This window comes from Rhineura floridana, unplaced genomic scaffold, assembly GCF_030035675.1.
Source record: "Rhineura floridana isolate rRhiFlo1 unplaced genomic scaffold, rRhiFlo1.hap2 scaffold_19, whole genome shotgun sequence".
Lineage (NCBI taxonomy): Eukaryota > Metazoa > Chordata > Lepidosauria > Squamata > Rhineuridae > Rhineura > Rhineura floridana.
This window is the reverse complement of record NW_026902519.1, coordinates 177,930-197,802: the sequence shown is the minus strand read 5'-3', so window position 1 is coordinate 197,802 and position 19,873 is coordinate 177,930. Positions and strand designations below refer to the sequence as shown.

At 42.8% G+C, this 19,873-nt stretch overlaps 1 protein-coding gene across 16 annotated transcripts in view; it reads left to right on the top strand.

The window, feature by feature from the left end:
• The first annotated feature begins 1,513 nt into the window (after window positions 1-1,513).
• LOC133375369 (uncharacterized) overlaps window positions 1,514-19,873 on the top strand; it is a 32,867-nt gene continuing 14,507 nt past the window's right edge. The window contains exons 1-5 of one of the 16 annotated variants that reach the window (XM_061606959.1): window positions 1,514-1,702; window positions 2,087-2,138; window positions 2,701-2,828; window positions 10,502-10,573; window positions 15,850-15,903. In XM_061606959.1, coding sequence (XP_061462943.1) covers window positions 2,724-2,828; window positions 10,502-10,573; window positions 15,850-15,903 — 231 coding nt within the window. In that variant the 5' untranslated portion in view covers window positions 1,514-1,702; window positions 2,087-2,138; window positions 2,701-2,723. Of the gene's footprint in view, window positions 1,703-2,025; window positions 2,829-4,395; window positions 5,811-10,246; window positions 10,362-10,501; window positions 10,574-15,232; window positions 15,272-15,547; window positions 15,710-15,849; window positions 15,904-19,644; window positions 19,708-19,873 lie in introns of those variants that run through there. The other 15 variants (XM_061606952.1, XM_061606955.1, XM_061606957.1 and 12 more) reach the window with 15 other exon arrangements.

The window sequence follows — 19,873 nt, the reverse complement described above, 5'->3', positions numbered from 1 at the left end:
AACACTCATTTCCAAAGAAACGAGGAAGTTTCCTTCTGGGGCTAAAGATGGGCATTAGGGAGTGATTTTCCTCAGGACTACACCAGGGATGATGAAATGAAAAGGATTAGAGAGATTCAAGAAAGATCCCAATGGCTACTAGTCCTGATGATTGACTATTATCTCCAGAGGCACTATGCCTGTCTGGATACCAGTGATGGGGATCAGGAGCCAGAGAGGCCTGTTGGGTTCAGGCCCCGTTTATGGGCTTCCTATAAGGATCTGGTTGGCCACTTTGGGAAACAGTGCTCATCTAGACGGGCCTTTTGCCTGATCCAGCAGTGCATTTCTTATGCTCATATATGCTTAAGTGGTTAACCCTCCCCTCCATTGGATGGCTGACATCTTGTGCTCCCCTTGCTGGTGCCTTGCTGTGGGTTTCTCACTTGCTCCCTTGTCAGCTTGTTTCTCAGTGCCCCTTGCTTATGCATTGCCTGATTGGTTCCCTGCCCCAATCCCCAGGCCACACCCCTCTCTGTCCTCCTTGTCACCCTCCTTGAGTGTTTTGGTTTGGCACGAATGTGACCTTGAACTCTGATAACGGCTCTTGCTTGCCTGGATGGAGGTGAGAGAGGGGTATGTGAGTATGTGCATAAACTAGCCTACTGCACAAAGTGTACATTCATTGCTCTGTCCACTTTTGCGGCTTGCCCCACTCACCATGGCATGTGGCCATGAAGGGAATGCGGCCCTCAGGCTAAAGCAGATCCCCCACCATTCTAATAGAGCACCATGCACACAAATGGTGCTACAGAAAAAGAAAATAGCCAAAGTGCCACTGATCTCTTAAGTAGTTGTTGCCTGCAACAGAGACTTTTCTAGGAGTAGTCTGACTCTGTTGACTACATTTCCCAGGATGCTTGGCGGGGGTAACCAGGATTCTAGGGGGTAGGTATTCTAGGTGTGATTTTTCTCTCCAGATGTATTCTGATCTTGAGGGTAAACTGAGAGGAAGACCAAGTGGTACCCAAGAGAGAAATAGAGGTCCTAGCAGAGAGAAAGAAATACAGGACAACAAAAGTTGGCAAGAAGGAGCCATTTTATTTTATTTTTGTCAAGAAAAAGTGTCAGAAAAAGCATCAGGTAATTGATTTAAAAATAAATACTCGGAGAAGCTTTTCAAGTGACAAAAGACCATGTTTTGCAAAGTTGTCCCTGTAAGTACTCTACTACAGTATTAATGCTCCCTTCTCGAAAGAGTGCGGATGTAAACATGTTACTTGATAGCCCTCTGCGACTAACAGGTCAGCCCGCTGGCAATAGTGCTCTGCCTTTCCCACGGCAGCCTTTTGGTTGGTGAGAGGGAGAGAAGGAGAAGGGGATGGCAGAAAGGAGGAGACAGAGAAAACAGGCGGCAGAAAGACAGAGAGAAAGGTGGTCTTGCCTACTTTTTATTAGGCCCTGCCCACTTCCAGCTTCAGTCCTGCCTACCACTGACCCCAGCCCTGCCCAGCGCCAGCATGTGACTCTTGACATATATTCTGTAGGGAATGTAGCCCGGGCCTTAACAATAAAAAAAGGTTTCCCTGCTCCAGGCCTTACCACAAACTGTGTAACGTTCAGATTGCATTGCAAGATCTGCACAAGCTCAGAACCCATCTTCACGTGAAAGAAAACAATAAGGAGACAGCCTGAGACATCTGAAGATTCCCAGGGACGTGAGGTAACGTATGAATATGAATGTAAGAAATAGAGAAAGGCCTGGGGGGTGGGGGTTTAGGGGGGCATTGCCCCACATGCACTTAGAAACCACAGGAAGAGAGAGTGCTCTTGCGCTCACGTCCTGCTTATGGGGTTCCCAGGGACATATTGTCGGCCACTGTGAGAACAGGATGCTGAACTAGATAGGCCACTGCCTTGACTGATCGAACAGCCCGACTGTTCTTATGATCAGACAGCCCAAATGACAGCCTCCAAAGGGTTAAAACCATAGAGTTCTAGTTCCTAGAGATGACATCAGAAAGAATGAAAATAGTTGTGATGACCTCATCCTGTCTGGTGATGTTGAGAGAAAGGAGGAACTGATTTTTTCCCTTTTCTTTCCCAGGTTTGGAGTAGTTGCTGCCTGTTCCCGAAGAGGGGAGCTGTAAGGCTTCAAGGTGAGTTAAAGCAATGAAGGAGAGACCTGAATGCAAAAGGGGCGAAGAAAGAGAGAAACGGCAGGAAAGGCAAGGAATCCGCGGCTGGCTGGAGAGAGGAAGGAGGTTGGAAGGATTGAGAGACGTCCCATCTGGTTCCTTTCCATTATGTGCAGTCAACTGTGAGGATGTAGTTCATTGGGGAGTTCATGCTTTCCATGCAGAAGATCTCAGGTTCAATTCTGGCCACTCCAATTTAAAGGATAAGAAGTGCCCTGCTGGATCAGACCAAAAGGCGATTCTAGTCCAGCAACTTGTTCCCACGCTGGTCAATCAGCAAGCCTCTGAGAAGTCCACAAGCAGGACATGAATGCAATACCTCTCCTCCCCTCCGAAAATATGGGGTCTCAGTGCAGTGTGATTTCAAATAACTTCACAACATGGCTGTTAACTGCCCTCAGTTGTGCTTGCCTGTGAGAAGCTTTTGTGCTTATCTGAGTCCTGTGTTAGCACTGCAGAAAGCAGCTACTGCCTAAAATGCTGATTGCTCCATTTTTATCACTCTTGTGTTTCTTGCTCTGAGGATCTAATACGGGAACTGTGGATATGATGAGAAGAAGGGCTCATCTACAGATCTCTCTCAAAAAGCAGGCACATGCCTTTGGTAAGGTACATTCCCGGAGAGGAGAACCGCAACTGGAAAGCTTCAAGGTGAGTTATTTATGGTATCCTTCTCCTCCATTAAAAAGTCAGCCTGTCCTCCAATCTCCTACCAACCAGTCTTACCTTCACCCTAGATTCGATGTTCCCCAACTGTGGTGCATGGACCACCAGTGGTCCGTGAGCTTCATTCAGGTGGTCCGTGGCATGCCCACATTAAATATTCATATTGATTTTTAATTGAATTCCATGGAATGCAAACTATAATGCAACAAAAGAGAATGTAAGAAATAAAAGCAGTAATAAAAATACTGTTAAAAACCACACTACACCTAGCCACAGCACATGACAATTGCTACACCAGCAGAAAAATCATTAAGTGGCCCACCAAGTCCCTCAGCAATTTTCAAGTGGTCTGTGGGGGAAACAAGTTTGGGAATCACTATCTTAGAACAGAAAGGCTTGCTGTGGTTAAATAGATGTCCAAGTGCCTGGAATCCGTAAGTGGATGGATGGGAGAGAATAGGCTGAAGCTGAACCCCGACAAGGCTGAGGTATTACTTGTGGGAGATAAAAGGAAATTAGGAATTACTGACCTGATGCTTAATGGGGTAAATTTGCCCCTGAAGGACCAGGTCCGCAGTCTTGGGGTCATTCTTGACTCCCAGCTGTCCATGGAGGCTCAGATTACAGCAGTGAGCCAGGCAGCTTGGTATCAATTACATCTGATACGGAGACTGCGACCCTATCTTCCTGGTCATCTGCTCCCCCAAGTGATACATGCCCTGGTCTCCTCTCGCTTAGACTACTGCAATGCGCTCTACGTGGGGTTACCCTTGAAAACGGTCCGGAAATTACAGCTGGTACAGAATGCGGCGGCACGCTTGATCACGCATAGCCGTCGCTGGGATCACATTACCCCAGTGTTATTAGATCTTCACTGGCTACCAGTTGTCTACCGGGCCCAATTCAAGGTGTTGGTGCTGACCTTTAAAACCCTATACGGGTTCGGCCCAGTATATCTGAAGGAACGCCTCCAGAATCACCGATTATGCCGCCTGACAAGATCAGCCTCGCAAGACCTTCTCTCGGTCCCACCTGTGAGAACAGCCAGGCTGGTGCGAACCAGAGAGAGGGCATTTTCTTTGTGGCCCCCACTCTCTGGAACTCTCTCCCTTTTGATCTCGGACATGCTCCCTCCTTGTCCAGCTATCGCCGAGCCTTGAAGACCTGGCTGTTCAGGCAGGCCTACAAGATTGAGACAGAGTAATTTATGAATTAAAGCATGGTTTTTTAATTTTAAAATTTGATGATGTTATTATATATATATGTATTGTTTTATTCTTGTTGTTCGTCATCTAGAGTGTCCCTAACCCGGACAGATAGGCGACTGAAAAATAAAATTTATTATTATTATTATTGTTGTTGTTGTTGTTGTTGTTTGTTGTTATTATTGTTGTTGTTGTTGCTGTTATTATTATTATTATAAATATTGTCTCCAATCTCAAAGCGATCATCCTTTGATTGATGGAAGCTCTGAAAAAGGCTATCACAGCATTTTTTCTGGGGAGGGCATCACTTGGCTCTTACTAACATTTTGAATTCCTTTGCCTTTCAGGATCAGGAATAACAAGGGAGGACCTGGCGGGAAGCAAAGTGGAGGAGAATTTGGAAGCAGGTGGAAGAAGAGACTTCCATGTTGCTTAGTTTGGGACCATTTGATTGGGACAGATCCACAAGAAATTAAGCAGGAACCAGATGAGGGGCTCCAGCAGGGTGGGAAGCCTAGTGGCAGGTGTTCCTGGAGACAACATAGGGCCCTAGGCACAGAGACAAAAACTCATCGCTGCCTCGATCCCAGTCAGGATTGAGAACACTAAAGACTTCCTGTCCACCTTGACTGGTGCCAGGCTGCGGCCTAGGGGGGAAAAGGTGACCCAGGCCTTGGAAGGCATCAGTGGAGAAACCCAAGAGGCCCATGAAAAGCCAGATTCTATGGTGGAAGTGAAGAAAGAGAGTCTGGAGGAGGAGGAAGACTCAAAGATGGAACATCAGCATTCCAGGCACTTTGGATACCATGCGAGCAAGGGATCCCATTTGGACAGGAACTTTGGGTATTTGGGGCTGAAGCCAGGGAGATCTACAAAGCAGAGCCTGGGGGATGCTGATTCTGGACCGGTTCAATCTCGCTGTCCATCTTGAGCCACTACACTAGCTACACCCAAGGGCCTCCATTTGCATTATGCCAGGATGCCCATCATGTAGAGCCTCCCACACATGATGTCTCAACGCAGTGGGAATCATAGAATAGTAGAGTTGGAGGGGGCCTATAAGGCCATCAAGTCCAACCCTCTGCTCAATGCAGGAATCCAAATCAAAGCATTCCCGACAGATGGCTGTCCAGCTGCCTCTTGAATGCCTCCAGTTTCGGAGAGCCCACTACCTCTCTAGGTAATTGGTTCCATTGTTGTATGGCTCTAACAGTTAGGAAGTTTTTCTTGATGTCCAGTCGAAATCTGGCTTCTTGCAACTTGAGCCCATTATTCCGTCTCCTGCATTCTGGGACAATCGAGAAGAGATCCCGGCCCTCCTCTGTGTGACAACCTTTCATGTACTTGAAGAGTGCTATCATATCTCCTCTCAGTCTTCTCCAGGCTAAACGTGCCCAGTTCTTTCAGTCTCCCATAGAGATTTGTTTCCAGTCCCCTGATCATCCTTGTTGCCCTTTTCTGAACCTGTTCCAGTTTGTTTGCATCCTTCTTGAAGCGCGGAGAAATGAACTGGACTCAGTACTCAAGATGAGGCCTAACCAGTGCTGAATAGAGGGGAACTAATACTTCACGTGTATGAGTACTCTGTTTGCCCAGAGGGAGAGGGTGCCCCAGACCTTGGCAGGTGTCATTGGAGAACACCAAGTGGCCTATGAAAGCCTGGATTTTACTGTGGAAGTGAAGGCGGAGACTCTGGGTGAGGAACTAGGACACTAGGGTTGCAGTCCACTTGCTGGTCCCAATCCTCTCACATACTGTCAAGGTAGAATTTAGTTCCATGCCATCTTTGTTTATTTTAGCTAACTTTTGCTTTCTTTCAGTTCTATTAAAGTGTTTAACAAGAAGGTGGGAGGACATTTAAAGGGTAAATATAACAGAAATTAACAGGGAAGCTTGGACTCGCCTACATTAAGGAAGGATTTGCTTTGCCATCGTGAAACTGAGCAGGTGAAAGTTGCTTTAAATTCTACCCATTGGATAGCATTGCTTGGAATAAAAAGAGAGATTAGAGCAGCACTGAGCTCACAAAAAATACATTAATTTCTTGCCTGATATATGAAAGGGCTCTGACAGGAACCTCAGGTATGTGTTGTATAGATCCTTTTATTGCACATCTCTTTAGATGCCTAAGCACAACAGATACTGCAGCTGCGTGAAGAGTCTGAGTCGTACCTTGTTGCTACAGCACTGAGTAGCAGCTGTCAGGGTGCCCCTTTGTCACTACCGGAGTCTGTGAGGAGACAGCTGAGCTCCTTCAGCGGTTACAGGGATGTACTTGGCCAGAAAACAGAAAGGGGACTGTTGAACAGTTTTCTAAGATCACATTTGATGCCTAAGGCGTGTGACTAAACCAGAGGTTTTACATGTGGCTGCAAGGGCTCACCAGGAATCTGTCAGGATGTGCTCTGACATGACAGAGAAGAGACAGAGTGACCCCTTGCTTTCTCATGCCACGGCGGGGGAGAGGGGTTTGCGAACATGAAAGCAACTCTTCTTGAGGAGGCGGCGGTGGTGAGGGGGGGATTAGAAAGTATGGCATTTAGAGGGTTAATACTAGAGAGGCCTCTCTGTAGCATTAACCCTTTTAAATAGGGAGCACAATAATACTCAACAGGTTTTTATGATGTTTTTAAGTGTTTTTAGTGCTTTTGTTTGCCGGCCTGGGCTCCTACTGGGAGGAAGGGTGGGATATAAATCAAATAATAAATAAATAAATATTCAGACAGGATCTTTGGCTGTTTCCTCAGAGGAGGCATCCATTGTGCCTTGATAGTTCATGCTGTCTGCATACCCATGGTATGGATTTCTCCTCAAGCTTCTCTAATGGCCATCCCCTCACAGCCAGCTGGGAAGATGGGCAAGAACTGGGTCCTTGGCTGATGCTGTGGTAATATTCGCAGCATGGAGGGGGGTTCAGGGAATGACTCCAACAGCAGGGGATGCATCAACATCAGCAGAAAGGAGAGGGGGCGGCTGGCTCAGCACAGGCAATGCAATTTCTAGGTCCATATTGCAGGATGTATTCATATAAATTCAGGAAAATCATCCACCGGAACGTGTGGAGATCACATTTGAGGAGTCTGCTGGTTAAGGGCCTGTCTCAGGTGAAGCCGTGTAAATGCGCACATAACAGCTAAGGTTTTCTGAGGCTTTATTTTTGGCTGCTGCTGTGTGTTGTTGAGGACAGTGTGGTGGAAGCGTAATGCCCAGTCTCTTGTGAGTTACACATACTGAGATTCCACCTGCTCACAAGCAGTGGCCCCAGCATCTCTCTTCTTTTGCAAGGGGGGGGACAGAGAGAAAAACTCTTCTACAGTAAAGCAAGCGTGTGTGGAGGAGTATTATTTATGAAAACTGTTCCCACATCCCTTTGAAACCACATTTTGAAAAAAACCTGCATTCACTTAACTCTCACAGCTAACAATTTCAAGGTTGCCAAGAATAGTATGATTTTTTAAAAACTGATGTAGGGCTTGTTCACACTGGTTTACTGTGCGTTTGCAGCTGTTTGTATTCCCATTTAATCTATACAGTCTACATGACATTATTTATCCTCAAACAACGCCAATCTTTTCCATTGTAAATTCAGGTTCACCCAATATGGGGCTAAGCTAATAAATTGAAGGAAATGAAGCTCCAAACTGCTCCACTCGGGGTCACATGATTTGTTCTGCTTCTCCCCTTTCCGTGCCCACCACTTCCTCCCTGCTTTCATTTCATTTCCGGCAGTGTTTGCAGCTATTTCCGGTGCTCCTGAAAGGAGGAGCGTCACATGATTTGTTCTGCTTCTCCCCTTTCTGTGCCCACCACTTCCTCCCTGCTTTCATTTCATTTCCGGCAGTGTTTGCAGCTATTTCCGATGCTCCTGAAAGGAGGAGCGTCACATGATTGGTTCTGCTTCGCCCCTTTCTGTGCCCACCACTTCCTCCCTGCTTTCATTTCATTTCCTGCAGTGTTTGCAGCTATTTCCGGTGCTCCTGAAAGGAGGAGCGTCACATGATTGGTTCTGCTTCGCCCCTTTCTGTGCCCACCACTTCCTCCCTGCTTTCATTTCATTTCCGGCAGTGTTTGCAGCTATTTCCGGTGCTCCTGAAAGGAGGAGCGTCACATGATTTGTTCTGCTTCTCCCCTTTCTGGGCCCACCACTTCCTCCCTGCTTTCATTTCATTTCCGGCAGTGTCTGCAGCTATTTCCGGTGCTCCTGAAAGGAGGAGCGTCATATGATTTGTTCTGCTTCTCCCCTTTCTGGGCCCACCACTTCCTCCCTGCTTTCATTTCATTTCCGGCAGTACTTGTAGCTATTTCCGGTGCTCCTGAAGGGAGGAGCGTCACATGATTTGTTCTGCTTCTCCCCTTTCTGTGCCCACCACTTCCTCACTGCTTTCATTTCATTTCCGGCAGTGCTCGTAGCTGTTTCTGGTGTGCTCCTGAAAGGAGGAGCGTCATATGATTTGTTCTGCTTCTCCCCTTTCTGTGCCCACCACTTCCTCCCTGCTTTCATTTCATTTCCGGCAGTGTTTGCAGCTATTTCCGGTGCTCCTGAAAGGAGGAGCATCACATGATTGGTTCTGCTTCGCCCCTTTCTGTGCCCACCACTTCCTCCCTGCTTTCATTTCATTTCCGGCAGTGTTTGCAGCTATTTCCAGTGCTCCTGAAGGGAGGAGCGTCACATGATTGGTTCTGCTTCTCCCCTTTCTGTGCCCACCACTTCCTCCCTGCTTTCATTTCATTTCTGGCAGTGTTTGCTGCTATTTCCGGTGCTCCTGAAAGGAGGAGCGTCACATGATTTGTTCTGCTTCTCCCCTTTCTGGGCCCACCACTTCCTCCCTGCTTTCATTTAATTTCCGGCAGTGCTTGTAGCTAATTCCGGTGCTCCTGAAGGGAGGAGCGTCACATGATTTGTTCTGCTTCTCCCCTTTCTGTGCCCACCACTTCCTCCCTGCTTTCATTTCATTTCCGGCAGTGCTTGTAGCTGTTTCTGGTGTGCTCCTGAAAGGAGGAGCGTTACATGATTGGTTCTGCTTCTCCCCTTTCTGTGCCCACCACTTCTTCCCTGCTTTCATTTCATTTCCAGCAGTGCTTGTAGCTGTTTCCGGTGCTCCTGAAAGGAGGAGTGTGACATGATTGGTGCTGCTTCTCCCCTTTCTGTACCCACCACTTCCTCCCTGCTTTCATTTCATTTCCGGCAGTGTTTGCAGCTATTTCCGGTGCTCCTGAAAGGAGGAGCGTCACATGATTTGTTCTGCTTCTCCCCTTTCTGTGCCCACCACATCCTCACTGCTTTCATTTCATTTCCGGCAGTGCTTGTAGCTGTTTCTGGTGTGCTCCTGAAAGGAGGAGCATCACATGATTGGTTCTGCTTCTCCCCTTTCTGTGCCCACCACTTCCTCCCTGCTTTCATTTCATTTCCGGCAGTGTTTGCAGCTATTTCCGGTGCTCCTGAAAGGAGGAGCGTCACATGATTTGTTCTGCTTCTCCCCTTTCTGGGCCCACCACTTCCTCCATGCTTTTATTTCATTTCTGGCAGTGCTTGTAGCTATTTCCGGTGCTCCTGAAGGGAGGAGCGTCACATGATTTGTTGTGCTTCTCCCCTTTCTGTGCCCACCACTTCCTGCTTTCATTTCATTTCCAGCAGTGCTTGTAGCTGTTTCTGGTGTGCTCCTGAAAGGAGGAGCGTCATATGATTGGTGCTGCTTCTCCCCTTTCTGTGCCCACCACTTCCTCCCTGCTTTCATTTCATTTCCGGCAGTGCTTGTAGCTGTTTCTGGTGTGCTCCTGAAAGGAGGGGTGTGTGTGTGTGTTTCATCATCAACAACAACCAAATACGAGGGTGAACTGAACAGCAACTGTGCAGAAGAAAATCTGTGTTCTAAAGGTGCTACCCTGTAGTTTAATAAAACTAAGCAAACATCAGTATTTGTTTCCTTTACCTTAAATAATATTCACTTAATAGTTTTGTCTGACGATATTCTGGATTAGACATCAGATGCCTAAATTCATAACAAGAAGCAAAAACTCTGAATTCCTGACAACTAAATTGTAGTCCACAATTTGTCATAACAGTATGTGAAATGCCCTGTCTTGCAAAACGTTGCTTTCCTAGCAAGACTAATATATGCAAACCACTGGCTCAGCACTAATGGGGATGAGAGCTGCTGCTGCCACCATCTGGTGAGTAATCACCATCATTTTTTCCAGATGATATAAATAGAGGTGCAACATGCATCAGTATGTACACATTCAATAAGACGTTGAGAGTGGAGGCTGTGGGAGCCCAGTGTTAGCAGGAGAAGAAATATGCAAGGACTTAATGGTAAGAACTCCAGGGGCTGTAGAAGAATATGTCCCCATTCAGAGAACATTTGTGAAGAAAAGATAGAAAGGAAATTTTGGGGACCAAATTTTTTGGGGTGTCCATATGCCTCAGATTGTCTCATTATTATTTTATTGTAGATCAAAGGAGATTCCACATCTTCCTGCGTATTGCTATCCGAAGTATGCAACCTGGCCCTCATAGAGTTGGTGGTAAGTTCTCAGAAGCACTTGTGTCTTGGGGATATTTGTACTTCTATTCCTGCTGTTTGTCACATCAAGTTGGGTGGTTGAGTAAGGTTTAAAAAAATCAGCATGCTGGGGAGATATACACTCCTTGGCAAAGCCAGAGATGACTTCTTCAAGTAGAGAAAAGGAGGAGGAAAAATAAATGATTTATGAACTATAAAGCCAGAGAAAAGCAGAAGGAGGAAGTACCATTTTTATGAGACGTTTTACTCAAGCAGAGGAAAGCAGAAAGAGGAAAGATGATTTATGAACTATAAAGACAGAGAGTTTTTACTGAAGCAGAGAAAAGAAGGAACAATGATTTATGAACTATAAAGACAGAGACGTTTTACTCAAGCAGAGAAAAGAAGGAACTATGATTTATGAACTATAAAGACAGAGGCTTTTTACTGAAGCAGAGAAAAGAAGGAACAATGATTTATGAACTGTAAAGACAGAGACTTTTTACTCAAGCAGAGAAGAGAAGGAGCAATGATTTATGAACTATAAAGACAGAGACTTTTTACTCAAGCAGAGAAAAGAAGGAACAATGATTTATGAACTGTAAAGACAGAAACTTTTTACTGAAGCAGAGAAAAGAAGGAACAATGATTTATGAACTATAAAGAGAGAGACTTTTTACTCAAGCAGAGAAAAGAAGGAACAATGATTTATGGACTATAAAGACAGAGACTTTTTACTCAAGCAGAGAAAAGAAGAAACAATGATTTATGAACTATAAAGACAGAAACTTTTTACTCAAGCAGAGAAAAGAAGGAACAATGATTTATGTACTATAAAGACAGAAACTTTTTACTGAAGCAGAGAAAAGAAGGAACAATGATTTATGAACTATAAAGACAGAGACTTTTTACTGAAGCAGAGAAAAGAAGGAACAATGATTTATGAACTATAAAGAGAGAGACTTTTTACTGAAGCAGAGAAAAGAAGGAACAATGATTTATGGACTATAAAGACAGAGACTTTTTACTCAAGCAGAGAAAAGAAGGAACAATGATTTATGGACTATAAAGACAGAGACTTTTTACTGAAGCAGAGAAAAGAAGGAACAATGATTTATGGACTATAAAGACAGAAACTTTTTACTGAAGCAGAGAAAAGAAGGAACAATGATTTATGGACTATAAAGACAGAGACTTTTTACTCAAGCAGAGAAAAGAAGGAACAATGATTTATGAACTATAAAGACAGAGACTTTTTACTCAAGCAGAGAAAAGAAGGAACAATGATTTATGGACTATAAAGACAGAGACTTTTTACTCAAGCAGAGAAAAGAAGGAACAATGATTTATGAACTATAAAGACAGAGACTTTTTACTCAAGCAGAGAAAAGAAGGAACAATGATTTCTGAACTATAAAGACAGAGACTTTTTACTCAAGCAGAGAAAAGAAGGAACAATGATTTCTGAACTATAAAGACAGAGACTTTTTACTCAAGCAGAGAAAAGAAGGAACAATGATTTCTGAACTATAAAGACAGAGACTTTTTACTCAAGCAGAGAAAAGAAGGAACAATGATTTATGGACTATAAAGACAGAGACTTTTTACTGAAGCAGAGAAAAGAAGGAACAATGATTTATGAACTATAAAGACAGAGACTTTTTACTCAAGCAGAGAAAAGCAGAAGGAGGAAAGATGATTTATGGACTATAAAGACAGACTTTTTACTGAAACAGAGAAAAGAAGGAACAATGATTTATGAACTATAAAGACAGACTTTTTACTGAAGCAGAGAAAAGAAGGAGCAATGATTTCTGAACTATAAAGACAGAGACTTTTTACTCAAGCAGAGAAAAGAAGGAACAATGATTTCTGAACTATAAAGTCAGAGACTTTTTACTCAAGCAGAGAAAAGAAGGAACAATGATTTATGAACTATAAAGACAGAGACTTTTTACTCAAGCAGAGAAAAGAAGGAACAATGATTTATGAACTATAAAGACAGAGACTTTTTACTCAAGCAGAGAAAAGAAGGAACAATGATTTCTGAACTATAAAGACAGAGACTTTTTACTCAAGCAGAGAAAAGAAGGAACAATGATTTCTGAACTATAAAGACAGAGACTTTTTACTCAAGCAGAGAAAAGAAGGAGCAATGATTTATGAACTATAAAGACAGAGACTTTTTACTCAAGCAGAGAAAAGAAGGAACAAAGATTTATGAACTATAAAGACAGAGACTTTTTACTCAAGCAGAGAAAAGAAGGAACAATGTATTATTTATGAAAACTGTTCCCACATCCCTTTGAAACCACATTTTGAAAAAAACCTGCATTCACTTAACTCTCACAGCTAACAATTTCAAGGTTGCCAAGAACAGTATGATTTTTTAAAAACTGATGTAGGGCTTGTTCACGCTGGTTTACTGTGCGTTTGCAGCTGTTTGTATTCCCATTTAATCTATACAGTCTACATGACATTATTTATCCTCAAACAACGCCAATCTTTTCCATTGTAAATTCAGGTTCACCCAATATGGGGCTAAGCTAATAAATTGAAGGAAATGAAGCTCCAAACTGCTCCACTCGGGGTCACATGATTTGTTCTGCTTCTCCCCTTTCTGTGCCCACCACTTCCTCCCTGCTTTCATTTCATTTCCGGCAGTGTTTGCAGCTATTTCCGGTGCTCCTGAAAGGAGGAGCGTCACATGATTGGTTCTGCTTCTCCCCTTTCTGGGCCCACCACTTCCTCCCTGCTTTCATTTCATTTCCTGCAGTGTTTGCAGATATTTCCGGTGCTCCAGAAAGGAGGAGCGTCACATGATTTGTTCTGCTTCTCTCCTTTCTGGGCCCACCACTTCCTCACTGCTTTCATTTCATTTCCGGCAGTGTTTGCAGCTATTTCCGGTGCTCCTGAAAGGAGGAGCGTCACATGATTTGTTCTGCTTCTCCCCTTTCTGGGCCCACCACTTCCTCCCTGCTTTCATTTCATTTCCGGCAGTGCTTGTAGCTATTTCCGGTGCTCCTGAAAGGAGGAGCGCCACATGATTGGTTCTGCTTCTCCCCTTTCTGGGCCCACCACTTCCTCCCTGCTTTCATTTCATTTCCGGCAGTGTTTGCAGCTATTTCCGGTGCTCCTGAAAGGAGGAGCGTCACATGATTTGTTCTGCTTCTCCCCTTTCTGTGCCCACCACTTCCTCCCTGCTTTCATTTCATTTCCGGCAGTGTTTGCAGCTATTTCCAGTGCTCCTGAAAGGAGGAGCGTCACATGATTGGTTCTGCTTCGCCCCTTTCTGTGCCCACCACTTCCTCACTGCTTTCATTTCATTTCCGGCAGTGCTTGTAGCTGTTTCTGGTGTGCTCCTGAAAGGAGGAGCGTCATATGATTGATGCTGCTTCTCCCCTTTCTGTGCCCACCACTTCCTCACTGCTTTCATTTCATTTCCGGCAGTGTTTGCAGCTATTTCCGGTGCTCCTGAAAGGAGGAGCGTCACATGATTTGTTCTGCTTCGCCCCTTTCTGTGCCCACCACATCCTCACTGCTTTCATTTCATTTCCGGCAGTCCTTGTAGCTGTTTCCGGTGCTCCTGAAAGGAGGAGTGTGACATGATTGGTGCTGCTTCTCCCCTTTCTGTGCCCACCACTTCCTCCCTGCTTTCATTTCATTTCCGGCAGTGTTTGCAGCTATTTCCGGTGCTCCTGAAAGGAGGAGCATCACATGATTTGTTCTGCTTCGCCCCTTTCTGTGCCCACCACATCCTCACTGCTTTCATTTCATTTCCGGCAGTGCTTGTAGCTGTTTCCGGTGCTCCTGAAAGGAGGAGTGTGACATGATTGGTGCTGCTTCTCCCCTTTCTGCGCCCACCACTTCCTCCCTGCTTTCATTTCATTTCCGGCAGTGTTTGCAGCTATTTCCGGTGCTCCTGAAAGGAGGAGCGTCACATGATTTGTTCTGCTTCTCCCCTTTCTGGGCCCACCACTTCCTCCCTGCTTTTATTTCATTTCCGGCAGTGCTTGTAGCTATTTCCGGTGCTCCTGAAGGGAGGAGTGTCACATGATTTGTTCTGCTTCTCCCCTTTCTGTGCCCACCACTTCCTCACTGCTTTCATTTCATTTCTGGCAGTGCTTGTAGCTGTTTCTGTTGTGCTCCTGAAAGGAGGAGCGTCACATGATTTGTTCTGCTTCTCCCCTTTCTTGGCCCACCACTTCCTCCCTGCTTTCATTTCATTTCCGGCAGTGCTTGTAGCTATTTCCGGTGCTCCTGAAAGGAGGAGCGTCATATGATTTGTTGTGCTTCTCCCCTTTCTGTGCCCACCACTTCCTCACTGCTTTCATTTCATTTCCGGCAGTGCTTGTAGCTGTTTCTGGTGTGCTCCTGAAAGGAGGAGCGTCATATGATTTGTTCTGCCTCTCCCCTTTCTGTGCCCACCACTTCCTCCCTGCTTTCATTTCATTTCCAGCAGTGCTTGTAGCTGTTTCTGGTGTGCTCCTGAAAGGAGGAGCGTCATATGATTGGTGCTGCTTCTCCCCTTTCTGTGCCCACCACTTCCTCCCTGCTTTCATTTCATTTCCGGCAGTGCTTGTAGCTGTTTCCGGTGTGCTCCTGAAAGGAGGGGTGTGTGTGTGTGTGTGTGTGTGTGTGTGTGTTTCATCAGCAACAACAACCAAATACGAGGGTGAACTGAACAGCAACTCTGCAGAAGAAAATCTGTGTTCTAAAGGTGCTACCCTGTAGTTTAATAAAACTAAGCAAACATCAGTATTTGTTTCCTTTACCTTAAATAATATTCAGTTAATAGTTTTGCCTGACGATATTCTGGATTAGACATCAGATGCCTAAATTCATAACAAGAAGCAAAAACTCTGAATTCCTGACAACTAAATTGTAGTCCACAATTTGTCATAACAGTATGTGAAATGCCCTGTCTTGCAAAACGTTGCTTTCCTAGCAAGACTAATATATGCAAACCACTGGCTCAGCACTAATGGGGATGAGAGCTGCTGCTGCCACCATCTGGTGAGTAATCACCATCATTTTTTCCAGATGATATAAATAGAGGTGCAACATGCATCAGTATGTACACATTCAATAAGACGTTGAGAGTGGAGGCTGTGGGAGCCCAGTGTTAGCAGGAGAAGAAATATGCAAGGACTTAATGGTAAGAACTCCAGGGGCTGTAGAAGAATATGTCCCCATTCAGAGAACATTTGTGAAGAAAAGATAGAAAGGAAATTTTGGGGACCAAATTTTTTGGGGTGTCCATATGCCTCAGATTGTCTCATTATTATTTTATTGTAGATCAAAGGAGATTCCACATCCGAAGTATGCAACCTGGCCCTCATAGAGTTGGTGGTAAGTTCTCAGAAGCACTTGTGTCTTGGGGATATTTGTACTTCTATTCCTGCTGTTTGTCACATCAAGTTGGGTGGTTGAGTAAGGTTTAAAAAAATCAGCATGCTGGGGAGATATACACTCCTTGGCAAAGCCAGAGATGACTTCTTCAAGTAGAGAAAAGCAGGAGGAAAAATAAATGATTTATGAACTATAAAGCCAGAGAAAAGCAGAAGGAGGAAGTACCATTTTTATGAGACGTTTTACTCAAGCAGAGGAAAGCAGAAAGAGGAAAGATGATTTATGAACTATAAAGACAGAGAGTTTTTACTGAAGCAGAGAAAAGAAGGAACAGTGATTTATGAACTATAAAGATAGACTTTTACTGAAGCAGAGAAAAGAAGGAACAATGATCTATGAACTATAAAGATAGACTTTTACTGAAGCAGAGAAAAGAAGGAACAATGATTTATGAACTATAAAGACAGAGACTTTTTACTCAAGCAGAGAAAAGAAGGAACAATGATTTATGAATTATAAAGACAGAGACTTTTTACTGAAGGAGAGAAAAGAAGGAACAATGATTTATGAACTATAAAGACAGAGACTTTTTACTCAAGCAGAGAAAAGAAGGAACAATGATTTATGAACTATAGACGGGCGAGACTTCCGGGAAGGGTGATTCGCCTGTGCTGCCTCTGAGACAAGCTCTTGTCTTAGATGAAATTTTTTCAGCTTTAATCAGTCAGAATGTTTTTTTTTTGACTGGTTAAGATTTTCTCCCGGCCAGGGAGAAACGTGAGATTAACCACAAAGCCTGTTTTTGTTGGGAGGACTGGATTTCATTAATTTATGAGAGAAAGTTCAGCCAGCGAATGCCGGACGGACTTCCATCAAAGCTCTTGCTGATTAAGCGACACGTTTATCTTTTCTTCAAAGAAAAACGAACTAACAGGCAAGCATCCTTCTTTCCATTTTTTTTTACTTGGTTTAAATTGTTGCACCAAAAAGAGATTTGTCAATGAATCAGCTATAAAGAACTGGGTGAGTTAAAAAATTTCTCTTTCACTCACGAAACTAAGGAGGAAAGAAATCGAAAAAAGCTTATCTTTGTTTTTATTGCAAAAAGCGGGTCTGGAAGTGCATTCTAAAGATATTAACGGAAGAGGGATTTTTATTTCAAGGAGGGAAAAAAATAAACAAATTTGATTTATGAACTTTGGAGTATCATGTCTGGAACTATTTTTTTTTTTGGTCTATTTCATTTTGACGAATCTGCTTACTCACGACGCCACTAACTGTTTGAAGCTGGGAACTAAACTTGTTTTGTTTTCCTGAATATATAAGAGATGAGACAGGCTGTATTGATGTCTGCAAGCCTGAAACATTAACCCAATTGTGGCTGAAATAATTTTTTGTTTTTGTGGTTTTAAGAATGACAACCAGGAAAGTGACTGAGACCATGGAAGAAATTATGTTTCAGAAAATAATGAGTGAGATTGAGATAATGAAACAAACCCTGAGACAGGGCAGACAGGAGATGAAAATTGAACTTAGCAAAATGATGCAGGAGTTTAAAAAAATAGGGGATTCTGTGAAAGAGGATTTTGATGGGATTAGAGATGAGAAAAGAAAAATTAAAGGGAAGATACAAGCCATGGAGACTGGAACAAATGAGGAATTGGAAAAAGATCTGGAGTTTACGGATGTTAGAAATAAAGTTTACTATTTGGAATTCAACGTTGTCTCTGAAGAAACTAATGAAGATATTAGTGATAAAGTTATCAACGTCTTGGATAATTTTCTTGACTGGAATGATGTGATGGAGCTTGACATAGAAAAAATCTATGGAATTAATTACAAATATGTGACAGTGGAAAAACTCTTAAGAGATGAGCCAGTGCATTTTGTAAAAAAGAAGAGCAGAGAAGTGACTTTACAACAATATTTCAGCAACATATTTAGAATTGATGGCAAGGACATATTTGTGAAGGGGGAAATTCCCATCAGACTCTTGTTATATGACTATGGCTATGACAGCAAGATCATCATGAGATACTGATAATGGATGAGTGGATACTGAAACCACTGGATTTAACAGGACTATTGAAGATGGAAGATGGAATTAATATTGGTAATGGAAGAATGGTTATGGAAATTATTGGACCTAATAGATTCGACGAGATGGATTAATCGATATGTTTATTGGGATTATGGCTATGACAACAAGATTATTATGGGATACTGATAATGGAAGAATGGCTACTGAAATTACTGGATTTAACAGGATTATTGAAGATGGAAGATGGAATTAATATAGATAATGGAGGAATGGCTATTGAAATTACTGGACCTAACAGATTTGAATCAAGATGGATTAAGCGACATGTTTATTTGGAGAAAAATTGAAAGATATCTCTCTCAAGGAATTGAAATCTCTTTTGGACTTTTTGTGGAAAGAATAAAGTAATGTTTATGAGATTTGATGATTAATTAAGATAACTACTGGAGGAAAGTGATTTTGTAATATAATTTTAGAGACAGGATTGTTATATATTGTAGACCTACAACTGATTTGATCTGCGACAAATCGGAAGTCAACATTTTATTTTTTTTGTATAATTGTTTTTGTTTTGTGTTGTTTTTTTGTTTTTGAAAATTTGAATAAAAATTAATAATAATAATAAAAAAGATTTATGAACTATAGACAGATACTGTTTACTCAAGCAGAGAAAAGAAGGAACAATGATTTATGAACTATAAAGACAGAGAGTTTTTACTCAAGCAGAGAAAAGAAGGAACAATGATTTATGAACTATAAAGACAGAGAGTTTTTACTGAAGCAGAGAAAAGAAGGAACAATGATTTATGAACTATAAAGTCAGAGACTTTTTACTCAAGCAGAGAAAAGAAGGAACAATGATTTATGAACTATAAAGACAGACTTTTTACTCAAGCAGAGAAAAGAAGGAACAATGATTTATGAACTATAAAGACAGAGACTTTTTACTCAAGCAGAGAAAAGAAGGAACAATGATTTATGAACTATAAAGACAGAGACTTTTTACTCAAGCAGAGAAAAGAAGGAACAATGATTTATGAACTATAAAGACAGAGACTTTTTACTCAAGCAGAGAAAAGAAGGAGCAATGATTTATGAACTATAAAGACAGAGAGTTTTTACTGAAGGAGAGAAAAGAAGGAGCAATGATTTATGAACTATAAAGACAGAGACTTTTTACTCAAGCAGAGAAAAGAAGGAAATATGTTTTATGAGATGTTTTACTCAAGTAGAAGAAAGCAGAAGGGGGAAAATGGTTTATGAACTATAAAGTCAGAGACTTTGTACTCAGAGAAAAGCAGAAAGGGAAAATATAATGATTTATGAGACGTTTTACTCAAGCAGAGGAAAGCAGGAGGAGAAATAATAATTTATGAACTATAAAGCCAGAGAATTTTTATTCAAGCAGAGAAAAGCAGAAGGAAGAAAAGTAATCATTTATGAACTATAAAGTAAACCAGAGAGTTTTTACTCAAGCAGAGAAAAGTTGAAGGACACAAAGGATTTATGAATTATGAAGCTAGAGGATTTTTATTCAAGCAGAGAGGAGAGCAGAGATTTTTTGCTCAGAGAAAAAAAAAAGAGATTTTTTACTCAGGGTGCGGGGAGAAGAGTTTTTGAGCAAATGTCTTTCAACTCTAGTGAGCACTAAGGGTATAAGGGTATTCAGGTACCTCATTTATTTCCTTATTTTCTTGCAGGTCTACCTGAATCCCATACTGTGGCATATTGTAATACGCACCTAGGACTTTCCATAGTTAGCGGTAAGTCTGGGGAAGCTGAGATCAGGGGCAGGCCTTTCTTCATGCTGTTTATTAAGTATTTTACTACTGTGCTAATAACCACAGAGAGCCAGAGTGGTGTAGTGGTTAAGGTGTTGGGTGTTGGGTGAGACCAGGGTTGGAATCCCCACACAGCCATGAAGTTCAC